The 27905-nt window shown below is 42.7% G+C and overlaps 1 protein-coding gene across 2 annotated transcripts in view; it reads left to right on the top strand.

Moving 5' to 3' along the window:
* The window catches only part of ADAM23 (ADAM metallopeptidase domain 23), a 711121-nt gene that overhangs the window by 387997 nt on the left and 295219 nt on the right, over positions 1 to 27905 (top strand). For both annotated transcript variants that reach the window (XM_086955318.1, XM_086955319.1), the window contains exons 8-9: positions 736 to 818; positions 5640 to 5705. In XM_086955318.1, coding sequence (XP_086811444.1) covers positions 736 to 818; positions 5640 to 5705 — 149 coding nt within the window. The remainder of the gene's footprint in view (positions 1 to 735; positions 819 to 5639; positions 5706 to 27905) is intronic.

Here is a 27905-nt window from a genome sequence, read left to right as displayed (position 1 = left end):
CACTTCCTTCAGCTCTCTTGAGATGTAGAGGCGGCAACGGGTACTCTTCCAACAGAGCACCGACCTCCGAGCTTGATCTTTTACTGATCTGACATCAGACCAATGAATAAAAGGGTTTTCAATCCCGTGTTAGCTGTATTGGCTTGTGAAGCCTGTTTCCGGTCCAGGGAAGACATGGCTTGGCAGTTCGGGCTGGACTGTTCCCATGAGGCACAGGGTCAGACTGATTTGCATATAGCCATTTCTGAACTGGGGTGGCAGAGTGGGCTAAAGAACGGTGATGGATTAACCCAGATCTTTTGAATGGGTGTGAGTGTTTGATTGATTCAGATGCTCCGTCCATCACCACCCCCTTTAGTACCGGTATTGGCTTCTACAGCACGACATATTCAGCAATGTTTTGCCGTCATTGAAGGTCTTCAATAACAGTTTCCAACACGCCCTCTCCGCTCATGGTTTTTCAGTGGGTTTACTTGGACATTTTGTCTAGAACCAATACAGCGGCTAGTCTTTTGACGTCACCCTATAGCTTGTTACGGAGGGTGAGAGTTCAATGAAATATCTGATGGTGATAGAAGAACGAGAAATAGGAAAACTGTTATAGGTGTAGTAAAGATGAATATATAGGAAGTGCATCCATTTCTAGGATACATCTCATCATCCTCACTTATGCAGTGTAAGATCCTTGAGCAAACATTAATTGGGCGGTTGTGTTCTTCGCATTTTCTTAAACAGAGGAAGAAGCAAACCTTAGTGGTGCATGGCCTTTCCGCTCTGAGGAACAGTGGTTGAGAAAGAGAAGGAGGAGAGCTGTGAAAGTAAGTATGACCATAACAATGTAGTGTATATTTTGCTGTGTGTGATGTTATGTTATGTTATGTTACTTTTGTTTTTGTATAGCGCAAATCACCACTGGTCTCTAAGCCCTTTGAAAAAAACATGTGGGCAAACATTCTTCCAATCAGGACAGCATAAGTAGTGATGGTCTTTAACATTCCCACTGACAGGCATAAAGTTTTCTTTTGCTTGGTTTTTTGACAATATTGTTTCCCTTTTAGATTCTAGAATTGTTTTCAATAGTACTATGAATAGTTGCCTTCCTCATGCAGTTACTCATTGATGGTTACTCATGAATGTCAGATAAACTAGATACAGAAAAAGGCTTCTACTGATGGGATACACGTATGAAAACTGGAAGACTAGCTTCCTGAAAAACGAGCTTCATGGACACAAACTGCATAACTATTCGTTCAGCTAGTCTCTGTGAATTTGGGCAAGTACAAGGACTCCACCCTAAAGGTGCCCAACTAGGCAAATCCACCAATAAATAGTATGCAACTGTGAAGCATCCATCACAGACTATGAAAGTGTTGTGGTATAACTCCAAGATGAATTATTATAGTGACTGGAATTGAACAACTTTTATTCTGTCCATCTACATGTGGCCACTTTAGGTGCCACCATTTTAGAATGCTGTTGAACAAATACCCTTGCTAGGACCATTCTTCAAGACAGAGTGTGCAGACAATGAATGGGAAGACTATGTTAGATTGTAAATGTGACCAAAGGCCCACACATGCTCTAAAGGTTTTCTAGATATCAGCAAAAATAGATGCCACTTTCATCATTGTCTCTGCCAGGTGCCATCAGGTTTTTCCTGTGAGCTTTAGTCATCATATCATCATGGTGTATGTCCTGACTGCACTGTTCTACACTTTCTTCAACTTTGATTTGACTTTTTAGGTTAATTATGTGGGATATGGAGCCTAATAGCCTTGAATCCATGACACCATAGTTTTAATCCAGCACCCACACTTGGACACATCATGTGATCGCAAGCCAATTCATCCCTTATCTGTCTAAATTTAAACAACTTAGAAACAGGTGAAACTCAGATATTAAATTCTGCATTTAAGATATGCTTCTATTTATCACCTAAACAAAGGTTTCTGAGCTCATAGAGGCTCATTCAGAAGGTGGTGGCAACACCTCAGCTTGAGATAAATATCAGATGTCCTATGAATGCTCTGCCACATCAATGGTTAGCCAACAATCTTAAAGTTGGGGGGCACTGCTTGAATGGGATAGTGCCGCCTCAGCTGGCTCTGGTGTTGGAAGCATGTCAGCCACATAGCTGCCGGATGTATTGTCATAATATGGGCCCCATTTAATGTGGGCCTCCTTACCGATGTTTGTCCTTTTCGAGACTGATGTGAAACATTTGGCAGTCTTATGTCTGAAAAAGCACAGGGTGGAAGAGTTCCCTACGCATAAGAAAGACTGTTTTTTGTTTTTCCCCAAAAAATAAAGGAATGTCGTAATGTTCTGCATTACTATTCTCCCTGAAATAGCCCCTTCTGTACCATGGGGAACCGTTTCAGTAAAAATTCCCCACCACAAAGCTATCTCTAGAGATCACAAGCCGAGTGCCACAGGATTGGCATCGAGTCAGGGACTAACAACCATCTTAACCGTTTATATATGTCACTGGCTGCTGGTACAGAGAGTGCATATCTAAATGTAGACATGCAAACCGCCATATGCCGGGTGCAGCTATCCAATCTGTTCAGGTATCTGTGGGGAGCAGGCAGGCCCACAGAGATATCTAGGATAGAGAGGAGGTGGCAGGTATATCCACTGTGATGTGTATGGGCAGTTCCGGATTACAAAAAAGCCCTCTGCCCCAAGGTTCTCAGATAGACTCAGAAAGCTGAGGCAATCATGCAGCAGGCAGGAAAGTGTATGGCGTTTAGACCTGGCGCCGGTGGGTAGAGAGCTTCGCGAACAGCGTTTGAGGGAATATAAGACAGCTATTACGGAGGAAAAAGTATCATATTATGCGAACGTTACAGAATCTATTAAACCGCCTAGAGAACGTTTTAATATCATCAATTCTCTTATTTCCCCCACTGTCTCTGACCCGTCTGATTTTTCTCAAGAGCTTTTGACAGAATGGCTAATTTGTTTCCGCACCAAAATTACAGATATATATTCCTCATTGGAAATTTCCAATGCTGAAACTGTCTTATCCGCCCCCCCAAATCTGTCCCACCTTCAACCGAATAATTCAGTAACCACAGAGGAACTACTGAGGTCACTTACCTTTCCTCCTAATTCTCCAGTCACTATGGACCTCCTGTTAGGAGGAATCACATCTGGGTCCCCACTGGATTCATGTCCTTTGAAGGTGTTAAAAACAGGAATAAAAGTCATTGTTTCCCACCTTACTGCAGTACTCAACGTAGCCATTTCCGCCGGATAGTACCCCACACCTTGGCAGACTCCAATAGTTAAACCGCTCTTAAAAAAGCCTTCCTGGACACAGCGGAATTAAAGAATAACCAACCTATCTGTCTGCTACCAGTCCCAGCCAAAATTCTGGAGAAACACTTAAATTCTTACCTGAGCGCTTAACTAAAGGATTACCAGTTGCTTGCTAGTTCACAACATGGCTTTAGAAGCTATCATAGCACTGAGACCGCGCTAACTGCGGTATTCAATAACTTCTGGGTTCAAGTCGCCACAGGTCATACTACGCTACTGATTCTTCTTGACCTCACCACAGCTTTTGATACCCTGTCTCCTTTGAAGTTGGTGGAGCGGCTCAAGGAAATTGGGATTGGGGGCACAGCCCTCAAGCTACTTACCTCCCTCCTCAGTCACTGGGTATAGATAGTGAAAATGGGCAAATTCCATGGGCTCTGAGTCCTCATGTATGTGGAGTTCCGCAGGGCTCCTCTCTGAGCCCTACCCTTTTTAATATTTATGTTGCCCCACTCTTGAAGGTTGTTAGATCCTTTGGATTTGAGGTGTTGGCTTAAGCTGACGACACACAAATCATGGTGTCCCTTACCCGTAGCATTCGGGAATCGACTGCGAATTTTAAAGGATGCATGCAGGCAGTCTCTTCCTGGATGGTCAAAAACTTAACGGGGAAAAGACAGAGGTCCTGATTTTGGAAACCAACAGAACATTCGATCTAACGATTGGTGACCAGACACGCTGGGCAGTTGTCCATGTTCTGTACCCCACAGTATAAATCTAGGGGTCACAGTGGACAACTCCCAAGTCTGAAGATCAGCAGAACGAGCTTCCGGATCATTAGGATCCTCAGGAAAATCTTCCAGTGTCTTTCGTTTGCCTCATGAAAACAGAAAGTTATATCCCTTGTGATGTCCAGATTGGACTATTGTAATGCCCTTTACTTGGGCATTAACAAGACTGTGGTGCGACGTTTGCAGCTGGTGCAGAATGCTGCTGCTAGGCTGGTGATGGACCTTCCAAAATATCATTCAGTCTCTGCCTCTCTCATTTCTTTGCATTGCCTTCCCTTGGATCGACAAATTTTATTTAAGACCCTCTGCCTGAACCACAATGCTTTCTACGGCCTAGGCCCGACTCCATCAAAGGGCTGTTTCAGCGCTATGTCCCTATCAAGCAGCTTAGGTCCACGAGTAAATATCTGCTAGAAGGCTAGATGGGGAGGCAGGGCCTTTTCTATTTCCGCTGCTAGGCTGTGGAACTCTCTCTCCGATGATGTGTCTGGACAAGTGTCCCATTCCCTCTTTTGCAGGGCTTTGAAGACCTTGCTCTTTACACACATTTCCGTTTGAGCATATTTTTTAAATCTGTAAAAATGTCTCCTCCTGCAGCGCCTTGATGCCTTGGTGGCTAAGTTTGCGCTCTATTAATCTAATATTCATTCATTCATTCAAATAGGCAAAGTAGGCACCAGCCTATGGCCCCACCTCCTTTAGGGGCCCCATTAAAACAGATCAAAATACAAAGTACATAAACTAGAGACATAAGTTCCACATTACAGTTTGTCTCTTAAAGGCTCATCTTCTGGCATCTGTCAATTTGTAAATAATTTGCCGCATTGGGTAATAGGAGAAAATTTGTGAGGGGTCCCCTGAAATTTCGACTGATAAGGGGCCTCCACAGGGCTAAATTTGGCACAATGTATGGGCCATGGAGATCCAGTGGCATATCTACGGATAAGGGCCAGATAGATACAATGGGTTTTCTGGGAGAGGCGGAAAAATTTATGTTGGAAGGTAAGGAAGTTGGGAGGAGTAAGGAGAGTGGATCTAGTTTGCCAACAAAAAGTGCACAGTATCTCAAACTAGGAATATGTACACATCGAAAATTGCTTTAAAGTTAGAATGTTAAGTCAACAAGCAGGTCATTGAAAATCCAATTGCTATAGGTCACTTTGCACTTGTAAGATTAGCACTGAATCTGGTAATTGATTATTTAAATTCATTGGGCCTTCCTAGAGGCCTCCATGGGGCTGTGGCCTTAAAGAACACTTCGCTCCTCTGCAAGGGAAAGTTGGAATGGGAATAATGTCTTGAGGCTTGTAATTGTAATGTACTACTCCAAAACATTAAAAACAGGTTGGGAATCTGATACAGCACGCTAAATGCATTTGCTATATCAAGAACAGGATAATTGTGCCTTCCGCTTAAATTCTAAACAGTTCCAAGATGTTTGTTGAATTGCAGAGATGAAAGGGTTTTTGAATATTTTTTCTAAGGAGCTGTGCAGGGTAAAACTATTCTCCTAGTTCGGAGAGTACAGAATATGAACCGGTGCTTTCTCTATAGTAATGTTATATTTTGTTTTGAATTAAACAGGCTAACAAAAGTGTTTTTGAAGAGATGAAATACTTGGAGCTCATGATTGTCAACGACCATAAAATGGTGAGTATTGCTGCTACATAAAAGTAATTCCTCATTTGTTTATTTTTAAAACCACATTATTGATTATGATGTCAAGCAAAACATAGAATATAGAAAAATTAACTTTATGAATCGAACCTCATAATGCATTTTTCAACCGGGGCTGTTTTTTTTATTAGTTTGAGGTTTCATTTCATTATCTTTAGGATTATTGTTAGAATCATAGGGCCAAAGGTTTTTGCCCATTCCATTTCTATTCGAAAATGTGTTCATACATATGGCCCATAGGGCCTGAGTTAGAGAAGGTGATAAAGATGGTGATTCCTCCATTGGCAAATTATTATTATTATTATTATTATTATTATTATTAAATTAGTTTTGTAACGTGCGCAGCTACCCAAAAAGGGTTTCCCGCCGCCTAGCACACACATTGCTAGAAAAGGAGCAGTCAAGAACCATTTGCTACTAAAAGAGCCAAGTTTTAAGATTTCTTCGAAAGCTGAGATAGGATGGGTCATTCTTCAAGGCACCCGAAGAGAATTCCAGAGTTTGGGGCCAAGATAAGAAAAGGAACGGCCATTCTTGCAAGTTTAAATCTGGGAATCACAAGAAGGAATGTAAGGATGGATGAGCTCTTACAGATACGCTGGTGCCACACCTTGTTTGATTTTACACAGGGTTTTAAATGTAATTCTTTGATCAATTCGAAGCCAGTGAAGGTCACGTAAAAACTGATGGAAGCCTGTCTAGGAACTTGACAAAGAAGGCGTACTGCAGAGTTCTGAACTACCTGTAGCTTTCTCGGTACTGTTTGGCAGCTACCGAGATAGAGAACATTGCCGTAATCGAGGCGAAAGGTGATGAGTGCCTGGACTACCATGCGTTGGGTTGAGGCAGGAAGCATCCAAATGATCTTACAAAACCACCTCAAGATCGTGAAACAGATGGCAACAACACTCGCCACCTGTTGTCTCATAGAGAGATTATCATCAATAATGATGCCCAGATTACAGACATGGGTGACAGGTAGGGGAAAGGAACCCATTTCCTGAGGCCAATGGTGAGGGCCCCATAGGTCCTTGTGCTTGCCCAGGATAAGGACCTCAGTCTTATCCCCATTTAACTTCAAAAAGTTAAGGCGCATGCACTCTGACACTTGCCATAGGCCGCACTGAAGGGCAGATGTCGTAGCGTCTTTAGTGGTGGAAAGCGAAAAGACAATCTGCGTATCATCCGCATACGAATATAGGGAAAGACCCGCCTCTTCCACAATCTCTGCCAGGGGCCTGTCATAGATGTTGAAGAGCAGGGGGCTTAAAATGGATCCCTGTGGGACTCCATGTGCTGATACGCAGATCTTAGATAATACCGTAGCAGAAAAGACTTGAAAAGTGCGACCATCAAAGAATGAAGCAAACCAGGATAGGGCAGTGCCGTCCAGCCCAAAAGACCTAAGGGCGTTAAGCAGGATGTTATGCGACACAGTGTCGAATGCATGAAACAACAAAAGGGTTTGGCTAAAGCGCAGTAAGGCTGCGCCACTATCAATATAAACAGAACAAAGTGCCAATACTGCTCAATAAGTCAGCCTATTTTCTATGTACAACGACATTAAACTGTTGACTTATACAAAAGACAACCAAAAGTCAGATTCAATCAATTTAATTTTTTTTAAAAACTTTTTTTGATGAAAAAGTGTTATTTTGATTTCATGACAAAGTTGACTATATTCATATAAACACGGGGAGGGAACAGGAATGAGAATTCTTTACTTGGGGTAGAATGCAGAATAACATAGAATTGTAAGCGCAGCGAAAGAAAAAAGTGTCGAGATACCAGTGGTCAGTCATACAAAGTCCTCAATCATCCGGCATTGCAGTCACAATCATCCGACATTACAGTCACAATCAAAAAAGCACGCACACAAAAAATTCTTCCACACTGTGTCAGACAAACTGATCAAATGAAAATCAAGAAACAAGAAAAGAGAAAGGGAAAAGATAAAGAGAACTTTTTGAATACCCTCACCTAGAATCAAAGACTCTTATTATTGGTTTGGGGGGTTTGAAGCGACGGCTGATCGGAAGACGCCGCGCGTAGGAGAGGAGACCTGGTTTCATTAAGGTACTGGGTGGCATTTTACATCGGACATAAAACCACTGTGATCCGCTAAGGAAACAACGAGACTCAGACCCCTTAACCAAGCTTACTGGCGCAGTACTCTTTATGATCTCGTCATCTATTTTGCATGGATTTTGGACTAAAAAAAACCCCCTCTTTTCATGAAGAAGAGAAGGATTCAATCCTTCGAGGTCCTGAGGAGAATCCCCGATATTAAGGGGTTTCGAAACGCGTAGACCCTTTTCTTGTTTTCAGGCCAATCAAACAAGAATATTGTTTGTGATGTTTCATAGATTGTTGAAAAATGCTGATGGCCTGTAATGTTTACTGACGTGTCTTTTTCAAAAAATGTGTGAAATAATTTGATTAATACCCCACCCCCCAAACCAATAATAAGAGTCTTTGATTCTAGGTGAGGGAATTCAAAAAGTTCTCTTTTTCTTTTCCCTTTCTCTTTTCTTGTTTCTTGATTTTTATTTGATCAGTTTGTCTGACACAGTGTGGAAGAATTTTTTGTGTGCTTGCTTTTTTGATTGTGACTGTAATGTCGGATGATTGTGACTGCAATGCCGGATGATTGAGGACTTTGTATGACTGACCACTGGTATCTCAACACTTTTTTCTTTCGCTGCGCTTACAATTCTATGTTATTCTGCATTCTACCCCAAGTAAAGAATTCTCATTCCTGTTCCCTCGCCGTGTTTATATGAATATTGTCAACTTTGTCATGAAATCAAAATAACACTTTTTCATCAAAAAAAGTTTTTAAAAAGAATTAAATTGATTGAATCTGACTTTTGGTTGTCTTTTGTATATGTCAACAGTTTAATGTCGTTGTACATAGAAAATAGGCTGACTTATTGAGCAGTATTGGCACTTTGTTCTGTTTATACAGTGTCGAATGCGGCACTCAAATCTAATAGAATGAGTGCCGCAGTTTCCCCTTGATCTAAATGCTGGCCCAGTTTCTCAGTAACCCCAAGCAGAGCGGTTTCAATTGAAAAGATGGCTCTGAACCCGGATTGCAAATAATGAAGGAAGCCAACTTTGTCTATGTGTTGTGTCAGTTGAGTATTGATATGTTTCTCCAAAATTTTGGAGAAAGCCGGAAGCAGAGATATAGGTCTAAAGTTAGATAATACAGAAGGATCTGCTCCGGCCTTTTTCAACAAAGGGATGACCATGGCTCGCTTCCACTCGGGGGGTACCAAGGCCTCCCGCATAGAGGCGTTAAGAAGATCGATAAGGACGCCTTTAGATGTGGCAGAAAGCTGACAAAGGATGTTAATAGGTAAAGGATCAGGAGGAGATCCAGATTTAATACTGTTTAAACAATTTTGGAAAGACGCCTCTTCAAATGGGTGCCAGGAAGAAATCTTGGCTATCTGGTCACAATTACTGTGATATGTAGGGTCAAATGCAGAAGCCATACTACACAAGGAAGAGGAAGGAGAAGAGAGTGACTTGTACATAAGTTCAACATTCTGAATAAAGAAGTCAGCAATGTTGTTACATTGATTTTCATCAAGGACAGGAGGAGGAGGGATGGTATCAGAGCCAGCTAACTTCTTCACTACCAAAAATAGAGCCCGAGGACGATTAGATGTAAATGTCATGGTACTTATAGGGCACACTGTCACCAGACGGTCACCTTGCGGTGTCGCCTATTCGGCTTCCTGGCGCTGATACTCATACTGCTGTGGAACCCCTCCTGGCTTTCCCTGTGAAGTGTCCACTCCTGGGCACCCCCAGGGTGAAGCTAGGCATCCTTAGCGCTGGTGTGGAGGCTAGGCAAGAAGAGCAATGCAGCAATTTTGTTGTAGTTGTGTTGCTTTTCCTGCTTCCAACAGCAGGAACAACCTCTAGAGGCACAACACAGTCACAGGCACCTCTTGGCAGGTCAGAACACCCAGCAAGGAAGTTCAGAGGAGCTGGGGGTGAAGTCTTTGTGTTCCTGAGACTTCAGAACAGGAGGCAAGCTCTACTCAAGCCCCTGGATATCTTCCTCAAGCAGGGGACCCAGCACACAGCAAAGTCCTTTCATTGGCAGAAACAGCTATTGCAGGTCAACCCCAGACAAAACACAGCAAAGAGGCAGTACTCCTCTTCCAGTTTCTCCAGCTCCTTGGCAAAGGATCCTCTTGATTCAAGAAGTAGTGTAAAGTTCAGGTGTTTTAGGTTTAACACTTATACCCCAAAAAGTCTTTGTTCACATTGTGCAAGTGTCTCTGGGCCCAATCGAAACCAGTTCTGTGCAGTATGACCACAGGTGGTGGAGACAGCATTATGCAAGGGAGACAGGCCCTATTCAGGTGCAAGGAAAATTTCTTCCCACCACTCTAAAGGCAGACCAGGCATATTCAGGTGCTAGTGAAAACTCCTCCCACTATTCTGAACGCAGCCCAGGTCTATTCAGCCCAGCCCGACTCATTCAGGAAAGGCAAGACACATATCAACCCCCCTCCCCTTCCCGGTGGCTGTCTGAGATAATGCACATACCCAACCCCTGTCACTCCAAAACCAGGCAGTCAATACACAAACAGGCAGAGGCACACAGAATGGTTAAACAAGAAAATGCCTACTTTTTAAAAGTCGCATTTAAGGAAAAAAGGGGCACCCTACTCACATGGAACAGGGTATTTATTATGTAACAAGAAACAGTGGATCCTGTGGACAATGTAAGATATATGTGGTAATCAATAGATCAATGGCAATATTCATGGATAGAGAGATGTCAACTAGAGGGCAAAAACATATACAATAAGGACATTCAGAATATAAACTGTTTATATAAATGTGTCTTCAAATTAAGCAAAATGTGCTATACAAACAAATGTTGGACGGAATGCTGAATAAATCATACATTCACCCCCAATCAAGAGATCTGTGCCTCATGGGAACAGTCCAGACCGAACTGCCAAGCCAGGTCCGAAACAAGCATCTTGAGACCAGTTTCTGAGTATTACCCTTCATCAGCCAGGCTAGCTTGAATCCAAACAGTGAGCAAGGGACCCATGTCTGGGTATTCCCATCCCACTTAGTTTGAAAAGTGCTACGCAAACAAATGATGGACAGAATGCTGAAAAATCATATATTCACCCCCAGTCAAGAGATCTAGGTTAAATCTATTGTTCTTTTGCTCACCAAACCACCCCAGTTTGGAACCAGCCATAAGCAAATCAGTCTTGACCCTTGTTCCTTGTGGGAACAGTCCAGCCGGAACTACCAAGCCAGGTCCTCCATGGACCAGAAACAAGCATCCTGGGACCGGTTTCAGGGAATCACCCTTCATCAGACAGGCTAGCTTGAATCCAGTGGTGTAGTGAGCACAGGACCCACATCTGGGCACACCCTTCCCACTTAGGGTGACATATGCAAAAGAAACAATTGATGGACGGAATGCTGGACAATGCATGCTCACCATGCCACCCCAGATTAGACTCAGCCATATGCAAATCAGTATTGACCCAGTGCCTCATGGGAAAGGTCCAGACCGAACTGCCAAGTTAGGTCCTCCCTGGACCGGAAACAAGCATCCTGGGACTGCTATTCGGGCCGCTATTCAGGCTTGACAATTTTGGGCTGGACTGTTCCCATAAAGAGCAAATCAATACTGATTTGCATGTGGCTGGGTCTGAACTGGGGTGGTGAGGTGAGCAAAAGAATGATGGATTTACCCCAGATCCTTGTGACTGGGGGTGAATGTTTGCAGTGTCCAGCATTTCTTTTATACAAATTAAGCAAAGCAAGTCCATGGAGCCCCAAGTGAACAAAGAACCTATATATCAAGTTTGTGACAAATTTTGTGACATACAAATAGGTTTCAAGAATACAACAACCATCCATCACAGGGGAAATTCAGTAATTAATCACAGCCTTCTAGTACAATGGTAGGGGCTTGGGAATGGTTTGCTTTAGGATTTTGTCAACGGATTTTCGATCCCCCCATCAATACGGGGTCTCTTCAGGATGTAACATGGAGGTACACCTGAAAAATTATAACCATGGGGTCAATGCAAGGCCAAAAAGGAGGATGTAAGGAAAGCTTAAGTGTTGCTTATTAACCTGGTGGGAGTACCTGAAAGGAAGAGTCCACTCTCAAAAAAGTGAGATCTGCACCAAAAGGGAGAGAGTTGAAAGAGAGATACATGGGGCTCAGCCGGTCACTAGTTGAAAGGGGGAATAAAAATAACAACAAGTGAATTTCTTTGGGGTGCTGCAAAAAGACAATAATGCCTAATTCATTCTTAATGTGACTTACTCCAGTGAGGGGAAGGGGGACTGACAGTCTTGTAGGCATACTGGTTATGAATAGCTGGAGCCGTATTGTAGAGAACACGATAATTTGTGTTTAAAGATGATTATCTAAAAAAGATGGCAAGGAATAATAAGTATGGGGATAAGAAGGCTTAGTCAGTGATTTGACAGAAAAATTTAAAAATGTCAGCTTCACAATGTGTTCCAGTAAATGGAAAGAATAGACAGAGAACTGCCGGAGTCCGTCTCCACAAGTGACATGACAAGGAGTCATGAGCAGCTGCGGTATTTATTATTGGAGTTCAAGCATACCCTACTGGCCATGTTCAGTGTGGCACGGCAGACATTGCTAAGGATGACGGAGGAGTATACGAGTCGCGTGCTTCTCTGCGATCGCTTAACAGTATACGTAGAATGCCAGTATGGCAGAATTAGGCTTTGAGGAATACTTAAGATCATTTTAGATGGTAGAACCGAGAGGTGGGCCAAAAGCAAGGAGCATATCTGCAATTACACTTTACAAACTGGAGTGATAGAAAAAATGTACTACACTCAGTAGATTGTGGGGATGTTTTTTATGTCCATTAGTAGACTTCAAAGGAGCAGTGTCCACTTAGGGAAAAAGTGGTAAGGGAGGAATATAACCAAGTATCGGGGATAACAGAATTAAGCCATATTAGCATATATACATGTAACAAAGGGATCATAATTACAGCCAGGTGAATGTACACATAACATTAGTTCAAGCGGAATGTGTGGACAACAATGAGAGAGAACTACTTATGTGGCTACACAAAATTACAGGACAATCTGAGATTTGTGAAATAAGTTCAATAAGGTAGCTACAAAACCACGCCATTCCTCAGACGTATTCAGTCCTTGAGTGATAGAATTGGTGCAGTCTATCTATTGGAATTCTACCCTTTGTAGGATCTTTGACAGATCTCTTCCTCTTTCAGGAATGGTTACCTTGTCAATAAATTGCCATTTCAGATCATCAGCTGAATGCTTCTTTTCAATGTAGTGTGTTACCAATGGAGCACTCAGTACAGAACATCTTCTCCTGCTACGATGTTGGCAGATCTGTATCTTGATAGGTTGTGAGGTTTGTCCAATATAAAGTAACTAGCAGCCCGTCCCGACGTTGTCCGGGGGCAATGAGGCTTCCAGGTAGCAGGAACTCCCTTACCTCGCGTCAATTGCCCCGGACAACGTCGGGACGGGCTGTCCAACAGAAATATCTTAAAGTCTATGGAGGTTCTTTGTTTACATGCATACCCTATAAAACCCCACAGTTAGAGACCTCCCTACTACACATTTTGTCCGTCCTTTAAAACCCCACAGTTACAGACCTCCCGGGGGCAATGACGCTTCCAGGTAGCAGGAACTCCCTTACCTCACGTCATCCTCGGGGGCCGTCTCAGCCCCACGGCCCCACTGTCGGCGCCGCTGTCTTCTGCACTCCTCCGGCCGAACGCCGCATTTGTTTTCCTCCCCACGGCTCCGCACTTCAGTGAACCGGGTGGAGGTTCCGCTCCTCCCGCTGAACGCCGCGTTACTTTTCCCTCCCCACTGCTGTCCGCCGCTCCTCCTGGCATCGATACCCCTTCTTTCTAGCCTTACACATATTTCTATACCCCTTATTTCCAGCAATTACCTGCATGATTTTTGTAGCTCTTACTCGTGTGTCAACTATACACCTTTTTTCCAAATGTTATTGACATAACATGAGTGCTGCGTCTTTACAGTTTGCACTCCTATACATTCATTTTTCCTGCTTTTACCCATATACCATCCACACCCCTTCTTTCCAGATTCTACCTACATCTCATTTTTCCAGTTGTGACCTATATTTCACTTTTACTACTTCTTTCCAACTGTCACCTGTATACAGAGCTTTAAATGTGCAGGCACTGTCGGGTACTGAGTACCTGCACTTCTTTAATTTGAAAGGGAGAGGGCCTGCACTTTTTAGCACTGCTGATACATCTAATGGGAGAGTACTGGCACTTGTAAGGAACAAACAGGGCCTCGAAATAGTGAGCACCAGCACTTCTATATTCTTTTAACCTTTTTTCCAGCAGCTTCCCGTATATAACCCTTTCCTCTTCTTCCTGTTAGCTAGCGCAGCTGTTAAATCAGCAGAGATATTGTTTTCCATTTCTGTTGACATTTCTTTGACTTCCGAAGCAAATATGCGGCTGTGCAGTAAGAGTACACGCTGGCTCTAATGTCAGGGCATTTAGAGCGCGAGTACGGCCTCGTTCTCATTAGAGAGCGGGTCATCGTGTGTCCCTCCGCTGGTGACCTTTCCTGGAGAGGTCACATGGCTGTGCGAGTGTCAGCAGACAATGCCTGCGCCCGGCTGACAGCAGTTTGTACATCACAGCGAGCTGAATACAGTTAGCATCGAGTTCTGCAAAGTTCACTGAATGTTACTGGCAGCTCTATTAATTAGTGAAAAGCGCAGACCGCGGGGGGAGGGGTGGGAGGTACAGCTCAGGTGGGGCGGAGGAGCAGGCATGGAGTGGGGGTCAGCACACGGGGTGGGAGAGCACGAGAGGCCTGCTCAAAGGGCATCGCTGCAAATAAATCCTTGAATCCAGGCTGGGTAAAGTACAGCATTGGTGGAACCTATGTGAGCACGCGAGAATCACCCACCCTTTCTTACACTATTGTGACTCCGACAGATGTAGACACTCTCAAGAGAGACATGCAGTCTTGGTAGAGGCTCCGCACTTCAGTGAACCGGGGGGAGGTTCCGCTCCTCCCGCTGAACGTCGCGTTACTTTTCCCTCCCCACTGCTGTCTGCCGCTCCTCCTCGCATGATGTCAGCACGTTAGCGCACACGACGGCCGGCGCTACTTCCAAGGGACTACTTTTTTTTCTAAGGTATATTTTTTAAAGAACTTATTTTTGGGGGTGGTATATAGCCTATGTCACTCTGCAGACCCTGCCAATTCCAATGATGTATTGGGTGTTTGGATTGGCGCTCTGGTTCCCGAGTTTACCCGCCTCAAAGGTTCCCACTTCTTACTTTATAATAGTAGTATAGATATAGATTGACAAGGGCATCATATGCAGTAAACAACATTACATGTATTACAATTGGCGAAAGAATTAAGGTTTTGATTGACGTTCCCATGTTTAAAACGTCTATGTCAAACGAAAGGGTACAGGCAACACAATTACCACATCTGAAGTGCCCTTTTATTTCTAGTAGACCTCAGGCCAATTCTAGTGTTCAGACTGTTTTGTCTGGTACTGACTAGGGTGGAAGAATGCACGAGTTGATCCTTGATATTTTTGACACGTTTAAAAGCAAACATGGAGGATTCGATTGTAGAGTTAATATTTTTTTTCATGAAAGGCCAGTTCTTTTTGATTAGACAGCGGATCTTATTAGTGTGCATGCCAAAAGTGGTGACACAAATTAGTTTGTCAAGTGAAGTTTTGTTTCTAGCGATGAGTAATTCCACCCTGGGACAGAACCAAGCACGTTTTAGGGAGTATTTTTACAATTTTGTTGGGATAACCCCTGGCCACCAGTTTCGCTTCTCTCATATAATCCCCTTTATGGGAACAGTTTTTACGAAGGCGTAGAAATTGGCTGGAAGGTAAACCATCTCTCAGGGCATGGGATGATCGCTGGTGTAGGACTGGAGAGTGTTTCTTTCAGTCGGTTTTCAATATAGGCTATTGTACAGTGCTCCTTCCTGATGTTTAATAGATAAGTCTAGGAAGGCGATTTCTGATTTGTTTATGGTGGATGTAAAGGTTAGATGTTTTTGAACCTTGTTGAGGTGTGTTACAAAATAAAGGAACTTACATTCGGGGCCAGACCAGATTAGAAAAATATCATCAATATATTGTTTCCAACATTTAATGGAACGATATGCATTGTGTGTGGCGAGGGCATATGTTTGTTCAATGTAGTCCATGTAGATGTTAGCCATATTTGAAGCAAAAATTGCTTCCATCAAAGTTACAGTGCGTTGTTGGTAATAGCTCCCTTCAGACACAAAGTAGCTGAGCTCATGTGCCCAACAGTTTTTCAATTAGCACAATATTCTCTACTTGGGATATGTTTGTGTATAGTGATGATGTGTTTAGCATAGCAAGCCAGTCGGTATCTGTGTTAAAGGGCACATTGTCAATCAAGTTAATCATAAACATACTGTCTCTCACAAAGGTCTCTTGTATGGGAACAAAATCCCTAATGAAGAAATCAATGTATCAATAAATTGGTTATAGAGCTGATCCACAGCCAGATAGAATGGGACGACCTGGTGGATTGGTAACACTTTTGTGAATCTTTGGCACGGTGTACAACACTGGTGTGTGAGAGCTTTCTGTGTTCAGATATTCAAATTCATTTTTTTTGTTATATACCCCTGTATTTTACCCTCAGTAGAGACTTTCAGTATTTCTGTTTTTATCACAGACAAGGGATTGGAGGACAATTTATTATAAGGTTTCACATCTGTGATTTGCTTGTGAATTTCCACATCATAGTAATTTCAGTCTTGAATCACGATTCCACCACCTTTATCAGTTGGTTTGAGAATGATGTTCTTGTCATTTTTTAGGTGGAATGGAAGTCTTTTTTGCTAGCCCTTCAAGTGATTTCTTGTAGCAGAATGATAAATTGCAGTCAGCATGTCCTTGGTGCAGTTGTAGAGACCATGTAAAGTGCACAGATAAACATACACACAGAAAGTTTAAATAAGAGAATAGAGTACATTAAAAGTGAATTAAGTTTGCACAACAGCTAAAGGAACATCTCTGTGCTAGCCGGAATCATTTAAACGGAGGCCTACTTTAACTATGGTCAACCTTATCATGAAAATCACAATTTATATATATTCATGTGTAGTGTAGATTAGTGTAACATTCTTGGGTGAGAGCATTACCACAAACTAGCTGCAGGCTATGTAAATAACATCTTTGAGGCTTTCTTTTATACTTTACAAGGCTAAAGCAACAAGTTTGTAGGAAGTATGAGGGCATAAACTGGTTGGGAGAACAATACTGGGGACAGAAAATTATAGGAGAGAGGGGCTGGAGCAAGATATGAAGAAAGAATAGAAGGAAAAGTGGCAGAGGGATGTGATGGTAATGAATGAGCAGGTGGCGCAGGGCGAGGATAATGATGATGACAAGAAGGCATGGTACAATGATGATGGAGTGGGAAGCAATGGCAAGGATGAACAGGAGAGGAACTGATAATGTCAAATAAGTTGGGCAAGATGGTGAGGAGGGGTGGGTAAGATGAAGGTGGAGCAGGAAGCGATGGTAGGTAATAATAAAGGGAAGGAGGCTGTGACTGAGTGGATGGGGCCAGATGATCATGAGGGTGTGGGGCAACATAAACATTGAATGTTATGTTATGTTATTATGTTATTATAATTTATAAAGCGCTACAGCTGCCCCAGCAAAGGGGCGTCCCGGCGCTGATACAAAGGAAGACTGACATAGTAGATAGCACAAACACGGACTAAGATGTAGGGAAAAGATAAGTCTTAATAGCCTTCCTGAGTTCTAAATAGTTGCTGAGACCACGAATCTGCAGAGGGAGTGTGTAGAATGGGGAATGATGACTGGGAATGAATGGGGGTGGAAGTGATGATGGAGAAGGCGCATAGCAGTTGACGTTGAAGAGGTGTGGAATGTCTAGAGATCACTCAAGGCACTTGTAAAAAGGTGGATTTTGGGGTGAACCAGTGTCCACCTAAAAGGATCAGGACACCAACTGCTCGATCTCACATAAATTAAATTAAATTAACCTGTGGTAGATGTCCTTGGAAATGTGACAAAGAGCAGTCAGACTTAACTCAAAGGCAAGGTGTACATTTTACAAGCAGTGTATACACAGTAGAAAAAGTCACATAAAACACAATAAAACTCCACAGCAAATTTTAAAATAAAAAAAACAGAAATGAGTAAAAACAGACCAAAGCAACAAAATCTAATAAGGAGCACAAGAGATAGATTTGTATTACATTTTAAGAAAAAATGGCTCCAAGAAGGGCAAAGCACCATGATAGACAATGGCCTTGGTAGACCAGGGAGCAGAAGCAATTTAAGGCCATCCTGGTTGGATACATTAAGTGGATTGGACTCAGCGAAAACATTTCTACATCCCACTTCAGAAAGCGACTTTGTCACTTTTTTTTAATAAAAGCATTGGCATTGCTTTTAAGTATCAGTAGTTCCTTTTTACCTTATGCAATCAGGTCAAAAATGTCATGTACCAGGGCAATATCAAGATGGATGAAGTCCTCAACAACACTAATCTGGGGCACGGTTAGCTGGGGGTCTGTATGGGAGGATAATATGGAAATCACCAGTGTCCTCCCATCTCTAACACTAAAATCCATCTTGAAACAGGTCCTTGAGCAACCACAAAGTAGGCAGAAGTCTGGTAGGACAAATCAGGGTCCTTCAGCAACACAAGAATTGTGTTCTGGTCCTGTCTGATCCATTTCAAGGGTGCATAGGTTTTACATGTGACTCAGACCTGTCAGGCAGGACTAGACACGTGTGCCAACAGAATGCCTACAGCCCCAACCCTGAATATTCTGCTGAGCTCAGAGGAACCATCCTTGCCCATCCAGGTTCACCTGTCAATCGAACTATTAAGTAACTCCTGGGAAGAGGTCCACTCCTATGCTGATATATTTGTCTCACCAATAGATTTGCATATTTTCACTTCCTCCTCGAAATTAGAGTATGCAAAGCTCGGACCTGCAAGCATACAGAAATCCCATATATGTGAATCCATGAGTAGAGTAACCATAAACATCTCAAAGATCTTAGGCCAACTATTCAACTTGCTTGTCTAACTCTTGCTACTGCCTATTTTAGCAAACATTAAGCTGCAATGGTATTGTACACCAAATCAAACGTGTCACAACAATAACAGTCTGAAACTTTCTGAAACTGTCTACACATCATATGCGATGTTATCAAATAAAATAGTGTTGCGCTTTATATGCACCTAATCCCATTTCTTCAACAGTAACGGAAGAGCCCAGATCTCCTTACATAGTATTGCCCCGGTAATGGCATACTGGTATCTCCTCACAACAAGGGGAGTATGCACCATCTGTTCGGGACTGCTAAAAGCATAGACACGTGATCTGACAACATCAGTGCGCCGCTTGATTGTCTCGGAAATGTAGTCCATTATAATGGGAAAACGGTTATTATTTCTTGAGCATCTAAACCAAACCTGTTGACTATTTGACTATGGGCAAAGTGTTGCCCTTCTCTCAGTAGCCAGTAGTTCTTTTTTTTCATTGTATGAACATATAATATTTATACAAATTAAATGTGGCGCCAATGTAAAGTTGTGTTTAAGATATTGTGAAGGTGATAATAGTACTGCCTCCATGATGGTTCAAAGAAACCTCTATGTCTCCCATATATGTGGCTCATATTTGCCAAAAATTAATGTTCAACTAAATGTACAAACCTACTCTGATAGTGGATTGTTAGATCTGAGACAATAACATCTGTCTATGGTACTGTTCATGCATTGAACCCATCTTCGTTCTCTAAGTATGGGTGACTGTGTAAGGTTGATCAGTTCTCCTTTCACATCTGCTATGTCAATAATCACCCATGGCAATTCATTTTCTGTATGATTCATGCTTAATTAATAGTTGATCATCTTGGTGGTACTGCATCTGCATCGTGTGTCACTTCTATGTCCGCCAGTGCGCACATGCACCTTCCTGGTATTCATACCTACGTAATGCATTGCGCATGGGCAAGTATAAAGGTACATAACTCTTTTCAGTCCCAAATCAACAGATCTGGTTGTCATAGTGAGGCCGCATGTTGAACATGATCCACATGGATGATGTCCACTCAATGTAGGGAGGCCGCAAAGTTCATTTTGTCCAATTGATTTAGTCTGCTTAGGTGTTGTGTGGACTAAGGCCACCAACACTTCCTTTGAGGGTTGACGTGGTTAGGAGATGACGACTGTGGGTAGAATTATCCCCCCATTTCTTTTATTCTGCCACTAGCGGATACAATACATTTATTATTCAACCTAATAGGTATTTTTATTCTTTTCCATCCCTTCATTCTCCTCTGCATACCCTCAAATCCACATAGACCATAAAAGTGGCATAGCTAACTACCTATCTACTATTCCCCCTAAGCTCCCCGATATATTGATGGGTAGTAACTTACATCTACTCTTTAGGAGAGTTGTCAGGAAGGGCCCGATGATGAAGCAAGCCACCCATTGGGTGGGTGAGGGCCATCGTCCTAAAACAAGAAGGATTTCCCATTTTGATTAACCCTATTGATGTGATATCCCCCATATATTTTGGCAGCTACTTCTTTCTGTGACATTTTGTAACATTATTTTCTACATGTCCAATTTTTAAACACCATGCCCCTGCCTTATGAACTGCATGGCTTAAATAGGAGTGACTTACTAATATTGAAATGGAAGGTGTTTTGTTTATCAAAAAGAGTTATTGTGACAGGTTGCACTGAAGGCATTACCATACAGCAGTCAAGCTACACTGGGTTGGCCTAGATCCATAATTGAGTGCCACTGTAGTGAATAACATAATAGCGACTGTAGTGCGCAAGTGGCATTTAACTTTCCATGCCATGGGTGTATTTCTGCACCATACATTAAGGATATGAAGGATATGCAAATGTGCCAATCAGGGGCTCCCACCCCAATGATGGAAAATGCACCGCATTCTGGGGTATGCTCTTCCCCAGGGAAGCTGCGAACTCGTGCTGCCCTGGGGGCAGCGCATTCACGTGAAATACGGAGCGGCTGCTTTAATTGTGCAGGCGGCAACCCCTTTTAAAGGGGATTAGAGATCCCCTTTCAGGTGACTGCACCTGCCTGCAAGGGGATGTCGGAGGGAGTCCATAGGACCCCTTCTACCTCCTGCAGAGGGCTGCTCTCCAGAGGCACACTGACAAAGCACCACCTTTTAGATGGCGCACTGTCAGTGCGCCTCCTGAGGGCTTTGTTGCTTCTGCACTCTTGTCGGTAATAATGTGTGGGCACAGAGACAAAGGTATTCCCTAATTTGCATGGGGGCATGCCGCATGCAAATGAGGGAACACCCCCTTGAAGTTAGCACTGGCTCTTTATGTGTGCCAGCGCTATTGGTATTACAGAAGGGGCTGCACAAGCGTCTGGGGCCCCTTCTGTAATACCAAAGTGGCCGAGGGCATGCAAAGCAGGCGCAGACGCCTGTTGCGGCGCGGGGCACTTTCTGTAATACGGCCCCAGGTTTTAAGCACAGTTCAACATGTTCTAGTGGTCAGAGCACAAATACTGAACACTGGATAGCAGTATCTCAGTTTTTTTTCAGAACAAAATTTATTGTCATTTCAGATAAGATTGCAAGACATCCACAGTACTCCGAACACCGGAGGGGCTGTGAGCATATAATCAAAAATCAAAGAATAGCAATCAGTACAGTAATCAGGATAAAACATTGGCATTGAACTACCCTTACCCCCTCAACCCTGTAAAACTAAGTATCTCAGTTTTAATGTTCTAGATTACCACCAGGTGTATCCCACCCCAAAAACCTTAAAAACTGGAGTGAACCACTCAAAAATGTGTCACTTTGTAACGGTGCTCCACTTGTTTTAGGTTACTCTAGAAGTGTCAGCTAGACTGGTGGCACCCCCTTACCCCAAAATGTAATGGTGGAGGTGGCGATCACCCCAAAAAACACACCACTCTACTTGCTGTATCTGGGGTCATGCTTAGACACCAGAAAGTGCAAGGACATTTTGGTTTTCAGTAGGTGTTTTATACTTACTCTCCTACATCGCCTACACATGAACAAAAATACATTTTTTTACAAGAATAATAGCTCTGACTACACATTATTATTATTGTGTGTACATTGGAAGTCACTATATTGGGGGTATGATTAATTATCAAATTCACTGATCACATGTTCTATGGCATCACTGTTAACATGATTGTAACATCTAAAGTTACATCATTGATGGCAACACTGTGCATAGCCTGGGAGTTAGTTAGTTATATTACCTTATAGCGTGAGTCTTTAGGCCCTATTCACAGAACTAACTTAAGACAAAATCCTAAACTTACTACCATATTGGTATTCACAGAAGGCACTTACTCATTTTGGTATTCACAGAAGGCACTTTCTCATTTCGGTTTTCACAGAAGGTAGGAGTCCTAACTTTAGGACTCCTAAATGCCTTCTGTGAATACCGAAAGTCTTAAAGTTAGGATTTTTCTCAGTTTAGGAGTAGTAAAGTTAGGACTCCTAACTTTAGGACTTCTAAATGCCTTCTGTGAATACCGAAAGTCTTAAAGTAATATTTTTTCTCAGAGTAGTAAAGTTAGGGCTCTTAACTTTAGGACTCCTAAACTGAGAAAAATCCTAACTTTAAGAATTTCAGTATTCACAGAATGCATTTAGGGGTCCCAAAGTTAGGTCTCCTAACTTCTGTGAATACCGAAATGAGTAAGTGCCTTCTGTTAATACAAAAATGAGTAAGTGCCTTCGCGGGGAGGGGGGGACAGTTGGGGTTTGCCAATAATGAGAACCATGATTATGGTGTTTGAAACACATACTTGGGATGCATCTGGGGAATGTTATGATAAGTACCTCACAACTGAAATGTTATACCCCTACAATTAATGGTTAAGAAAATGGAAAAGACTGCTGAGTGATATGAGGTGCAATTGAACAGAAATGTATGTCATCCTGAAACAGTCACGAATAAAGAGTTTAAAAAAAAAAAATGAGTAAGTGCCTTCTGTGAACACCAAAATGGTAGTAAGTTTAGGATTCTGTCTTAAGTTAGTTCTGTGAATCGGGCCCATAGTTACTTCACATAACTATAACTGGTTTCAGTGGATTTGTTCACTTAAACCTATGTTTTACTTGACATTTTCACCGAACTATAACGTCCCTTTTAACCTTTTGTTGTTTCAGTGAATATATACACACATGCACACACACATACACACATATACATGTAAAAATGTGTTATCATTGGCACCAATCAATGAATCCCCATGATAATACCAAATAAAAGAGTGAAATCATTTTGGGTTTGTAATGGCATTTGGCCAATCTTATGTGGTCATCCCCTGCTTCAGGTGACCAACATACCACTGTGCACAACCTTCAGCCCTGCGCTGTTGGGGGTTGGCCACTCTGTGCCCAGCCCCACCTGTGAACAGCCATTACCCCGCAGATGCCAAACCCAAAGTTTATTCATAGTTTGTTTTACCTAGTTTGGGGCACTGCAGCATTCCTGGTGTACCTGTTCAGTCTTCTACCCCAGGCTGCTGCGGTGCTGTGCAAGCATTCCTCCTGGAAGTTTGCATGATACCGGGTACTATGGGGGTGAAGATTGAAAAGTGAGTACAATGGGCATACCGCCGTACCTTTATGGAAGGGCTGGGTCCCGCAATAGTACTGCGGGAATCTGTTGCACTTACATTCCTTTTACATTTTGGCCCTGTGGGAGTGCCTCTGAATTCCTCCAACCAGTTCCTGGGGATCAGGTTGTCACTACCCTGCCATAAATGCCTTACTTTTGAAACTTTTTCAGGACACGGGGATCCTGGCCTCTTGTCCTATAACAGCAGCCATAACATTTTCTTCTGAGTTGTTGCCAGCCAATCATATCACTTGGTACTGCTTGACCAATCCGTGTCCTGCAGTACTACAATGTCCAATGGGAGAAAAATCTCTGTCTGCCAATCAGAGGTCCCCATTTTTTAAATTTTCAGTACCCTAAGACTTCTTCGGGACCAACCGTTCAGATCTACCTATCTATTTAACCCCTTCATGGACACCCTGAGCACATCTTAAACTGTGAATTTCTTTAAAATGGCTTAACTGTTTTTCACCAAACAATGAAAAACATGCTGACGCTGAAAGTCCTGTGATTCTGGGCAAATCACTTAATTTCCCCGTGCCTAACAAAAATGAATGTGTCTTCATGTAATGCAACTGGTGCTATGTAAAGCCCTCTGATAGCCGATTTGGGTCAAGTTTGCACTATATAAAACTCTGTAAAAAAAAAAAAGAATGAAGGTATAACTTTCTGCCAAATTTGGTGTAATCTCATTCAGATTTTTCTGTATCAGAGAGCAAAGTTTCCTAAGGTAATTAATATGGGTATTCAACATTTTGGAATGAGTATTCACCGTTTGGGACATCCCTTATGGGTATTTAACATTTTGGATACCCCTTTTCTTGGCACCAGCCTGACCGATTGGCACAAAACCGATCAGCTGAAAAGGAGCAGAGACGGTTGGGGTTTTTTTCAGAAAGATTGTGCAGATTTATCAAATGGTGCCAAGGTTATTTGTAAAATGGAAATCTCACTTATGGACACTCTAACGAAACTACACAGTAGCAATTGGTTTACTTTTTTTCTTTTTTTCTAAAATGCTTTATAACGTTCCTATGGGAGTTTGCATGGGCATCCCTTGCTTTTTCAAAGCTTCTGCTTGAAAGACCACCCTAAAACTTTCCAAAAAAGGATCTGAGATGGAGATACTTTTTTGGAGCTATTGTTTTGAAGATTCATCAATCTTCTCCAAAGTTATTAACAAAATTAAAAAAAATACTCCCCATGAATACCCCGACCTTACTGTAACTACACAGGTTAATGGTGTAGTTACATTTTCAGTGACTATATACTCAATACGTATCTATTTACAGAGTGAGAGAGAAAAACAGAGAGTGAGAGAGAGGGAGGGTAGGATTACGGTTAAAAACATAAATATTTTTAAATAGTATCACTATGCCTAAAATAATTGTATGAAACCTCACAAAGGTAATGACTCTCACTAGTCAATGCCATGCAGGTACACCATTCTGATTGGCTATTAGGTATTTATGTTATAACACAACATAAGATACACAATCAGCTGGATTTCACATACCACTGCTACAGTGATGATATTTAATAATGCTTCAGGTCAGAAGTGACTTCACTAAGGGTATTGCTGCTCGTACAGTATTTTAGCTCTCATGCAAAACATGGTAGTTAAAGGTTAGTATATGACAGATACTGTTAGATTTCCTGTGGCATACATTTCTGTACAAGATCGTTAGACCAGCATTGAAGTGACATGTTTAGGTCTAGCGTAGACAGCACATGCGCTGTCTCTTCGAGATATTTTGTTTAATGCTAGAGGGTTTAGAGCCCTCCCACTACTGATCATTCGTGTGCCTCAAAGTCACTCTCAATTTCTTGCTTCCTGCTGGTCAGTTCTGTGGCCCACACTTCCCCCTTCTTGCATGTGACTCTCCCTAGTACATGGCCCATGCACTTGTGTCCTTACACTGCTTGCACTTTTGGGAATGTTTTTCTTTTTTGTATAGCCACTCTACAGAGTGCATCTTTCATAGCTGGCTCGGTCGTTTGCTTGTTGTTTTAGACTGTCCAGCTTGAATTTGCCTCTCCCGTGACTACTCACTGTCTGTAAACTGGCCTTTAAATCTTGTTCTTATCATGTTTCATTTGCTATGCATTCAAAGACATAGGTCAAATGTCAGGATTTCCATTCTGAGCGAACTTGGTGTTTTCTTTCTCTGACTTTATAGTGAGAGAATTTATGTGACAATCCTTCCTGCTGAATATCCAGTAAGAGGACAGGCTGGTGGTTGTTATCTTTACTAGCACGCTACAAAATAAACTGTGCTTATATTTCAGAATACATCAGAATGAGAATATTAGAAATTAAGCACTTTTTTTTGTAATTTTGAAATGTGGAGTAAACAAATATTTTAATACGATCAAAACAAATCAATACTCTTGGTGATAGTATTTCCACACATTATCATTTCTGTGCAGTAAAACTGTGTGTCTGTGTAAATGTAATGGCCATTTTCAGTTGGCAATGTGTTCTCTGTAATGGCAGTGTGCTGCCACACCATTCAGACTCTACTTCACACTACTCTTCTCTACAACACTCTACACCACTTCACTGTACAGCCCTGTGATCCGCTATATGCCTTTCCACTCTATGCTATGCCATTCCACACCATACCAATCCACAAGACCCCACTGTAAGACATTCTATGACACAGCTTGCCACTCCACCCCACTACACACCCCTCCTCTCTACCCCCTGCACTCCACTCTAGACCACTCCAGTCTATCCCACTCCATTCCAATCTACCCCAACCCAAACTACCCATACTACCCATCCAGTATACCCCACTCCACTTCACTACAATCTATGCCACTCCACTCCAATCTACCATTCTAATCTACAATACTCTAATCCACCATATCAACTTCACTCCAATGTACCCCACTCTACCTTAATCTAACCCCACTCTACTCCAATACAATCTATTCTGTTCTACTCCACTACAATCTACCCCACTCTACTCCATTATAATTTACCATACTCTACTATACCGCAATCTCCCCCACTCCACTCTACCCTACTTCCATTCACCCCATCTACCTTAGTCGACTCCACTCTACCCTACACCAATACACCAAATTTACCTCACTCTACTCTACTGTAATCTAGCCACCTCCACTCTACCTCAATCTGCCATGCTCCACTGTACCCCAATCTACTCCACTCTACTTCATTTCAATGTATCCCACTTCAATCTACCCCACTCCACTCAATCTACCCCACTTCTCCCCAATTTACCCACTTCAGTATAACCCAATCTACTCCACTCCAATCTACTTCACTCTACTGCACTCCACTGTAACCCACTCCACTCCACCCCACCCTACTCCACTCCAACCTACCCTACTCCACTCCAATCTACCCCACATTAAACTACCCCACTCCAATCCACCTCAGTCTACCCCACTCCACTCTTTCTCAATCTACCGCACTCCATTCCAATCTACCCTACTCCAATTCACCCAGTTTACCCTACTCTAAGTACCCCCTCCACTCAAATCTACCCCACTCCCCTCATATTTGCCCCACTCCATTCCAATCTACCCAGCTCTAATCCACCCAATCTACCCCGCTGCAAGTGCCCCACTTCACTCCATTATGCTCCACTCAATCCGACCCCACTCCACTCCAATCTACCCCAATCCACCACACTCTATTCTTTCCCCATTTACCCCATATCAATCTACTCTAATATACCTCACTCCACAGATCTACCAAACTCCTATTTCCGCAACCCACTCAAATCTACTCCTATTGAACCCAATCCACCCAATTCTTCCCCACTCCACTTAAATCTATACCACCCATTCCACTCCAATTTGCCCTTTTCCACCCCAATCTATCCTTCTCCACTCAATCTGTCTCACTCTACACCACTACAATCTACCCCAATCTGTCTCTCCTCCAGTCTACATCACTCTACCCCGCTCCACTCTAAAGCAATCTACCCCACTCCACACTACCCCAATCTACCCCTCTTTGCTGTAAACCAATGTATTCCATTCCATTATTCCCCATTCTACCCCACTTCACGTTATTCTAAATCAACCTATCCCACTCCACACTACCCCTGTGTCCCCTTCCCCATGCAACTCCAATATACCCCATTCCACTATACCCCAATCTACCCCACTCCAATCAACCCCGCCCCACCCCAAGCCTCCAACCTTTAGCAATGCTGAACAGCACTCAAACTGGTGTACAACATGGCAAAAAAGATTGTCAAACCCAATAGCTCTGGCATAGTCGAGATCTATTGGCTTTGCCAATGCTTGTTATTCTCAAGTATTCATGGAGAAGCAATTCAGTAACTTAGTAAAAATCTGGACCATTGTTCCCCCTCTGACCCCACTAACACCTGATCATCATTTTTCGAAAGGAGTAAAAACCAAATACTCTC

This window comes from Lissotriton vulgaris, chromosome 2_1 (genome assembly GCF_964263255.1).
Source record: "Lissotriton vulgaris chromosome 2_1, aLisVul1.2, whole genome shotgun sequence".
NCBI classification, from domain to species: Eukaryota; Metazoa; Chordata; class Amphibia; order Caudata; family Salamandridae; genus Lissotriton; species Lissotriton vulgaris.
Note: the sequence above shows the minus strand (reverse complement) of the source record. Positions and strands in the feature narration are given on the sequence as shown.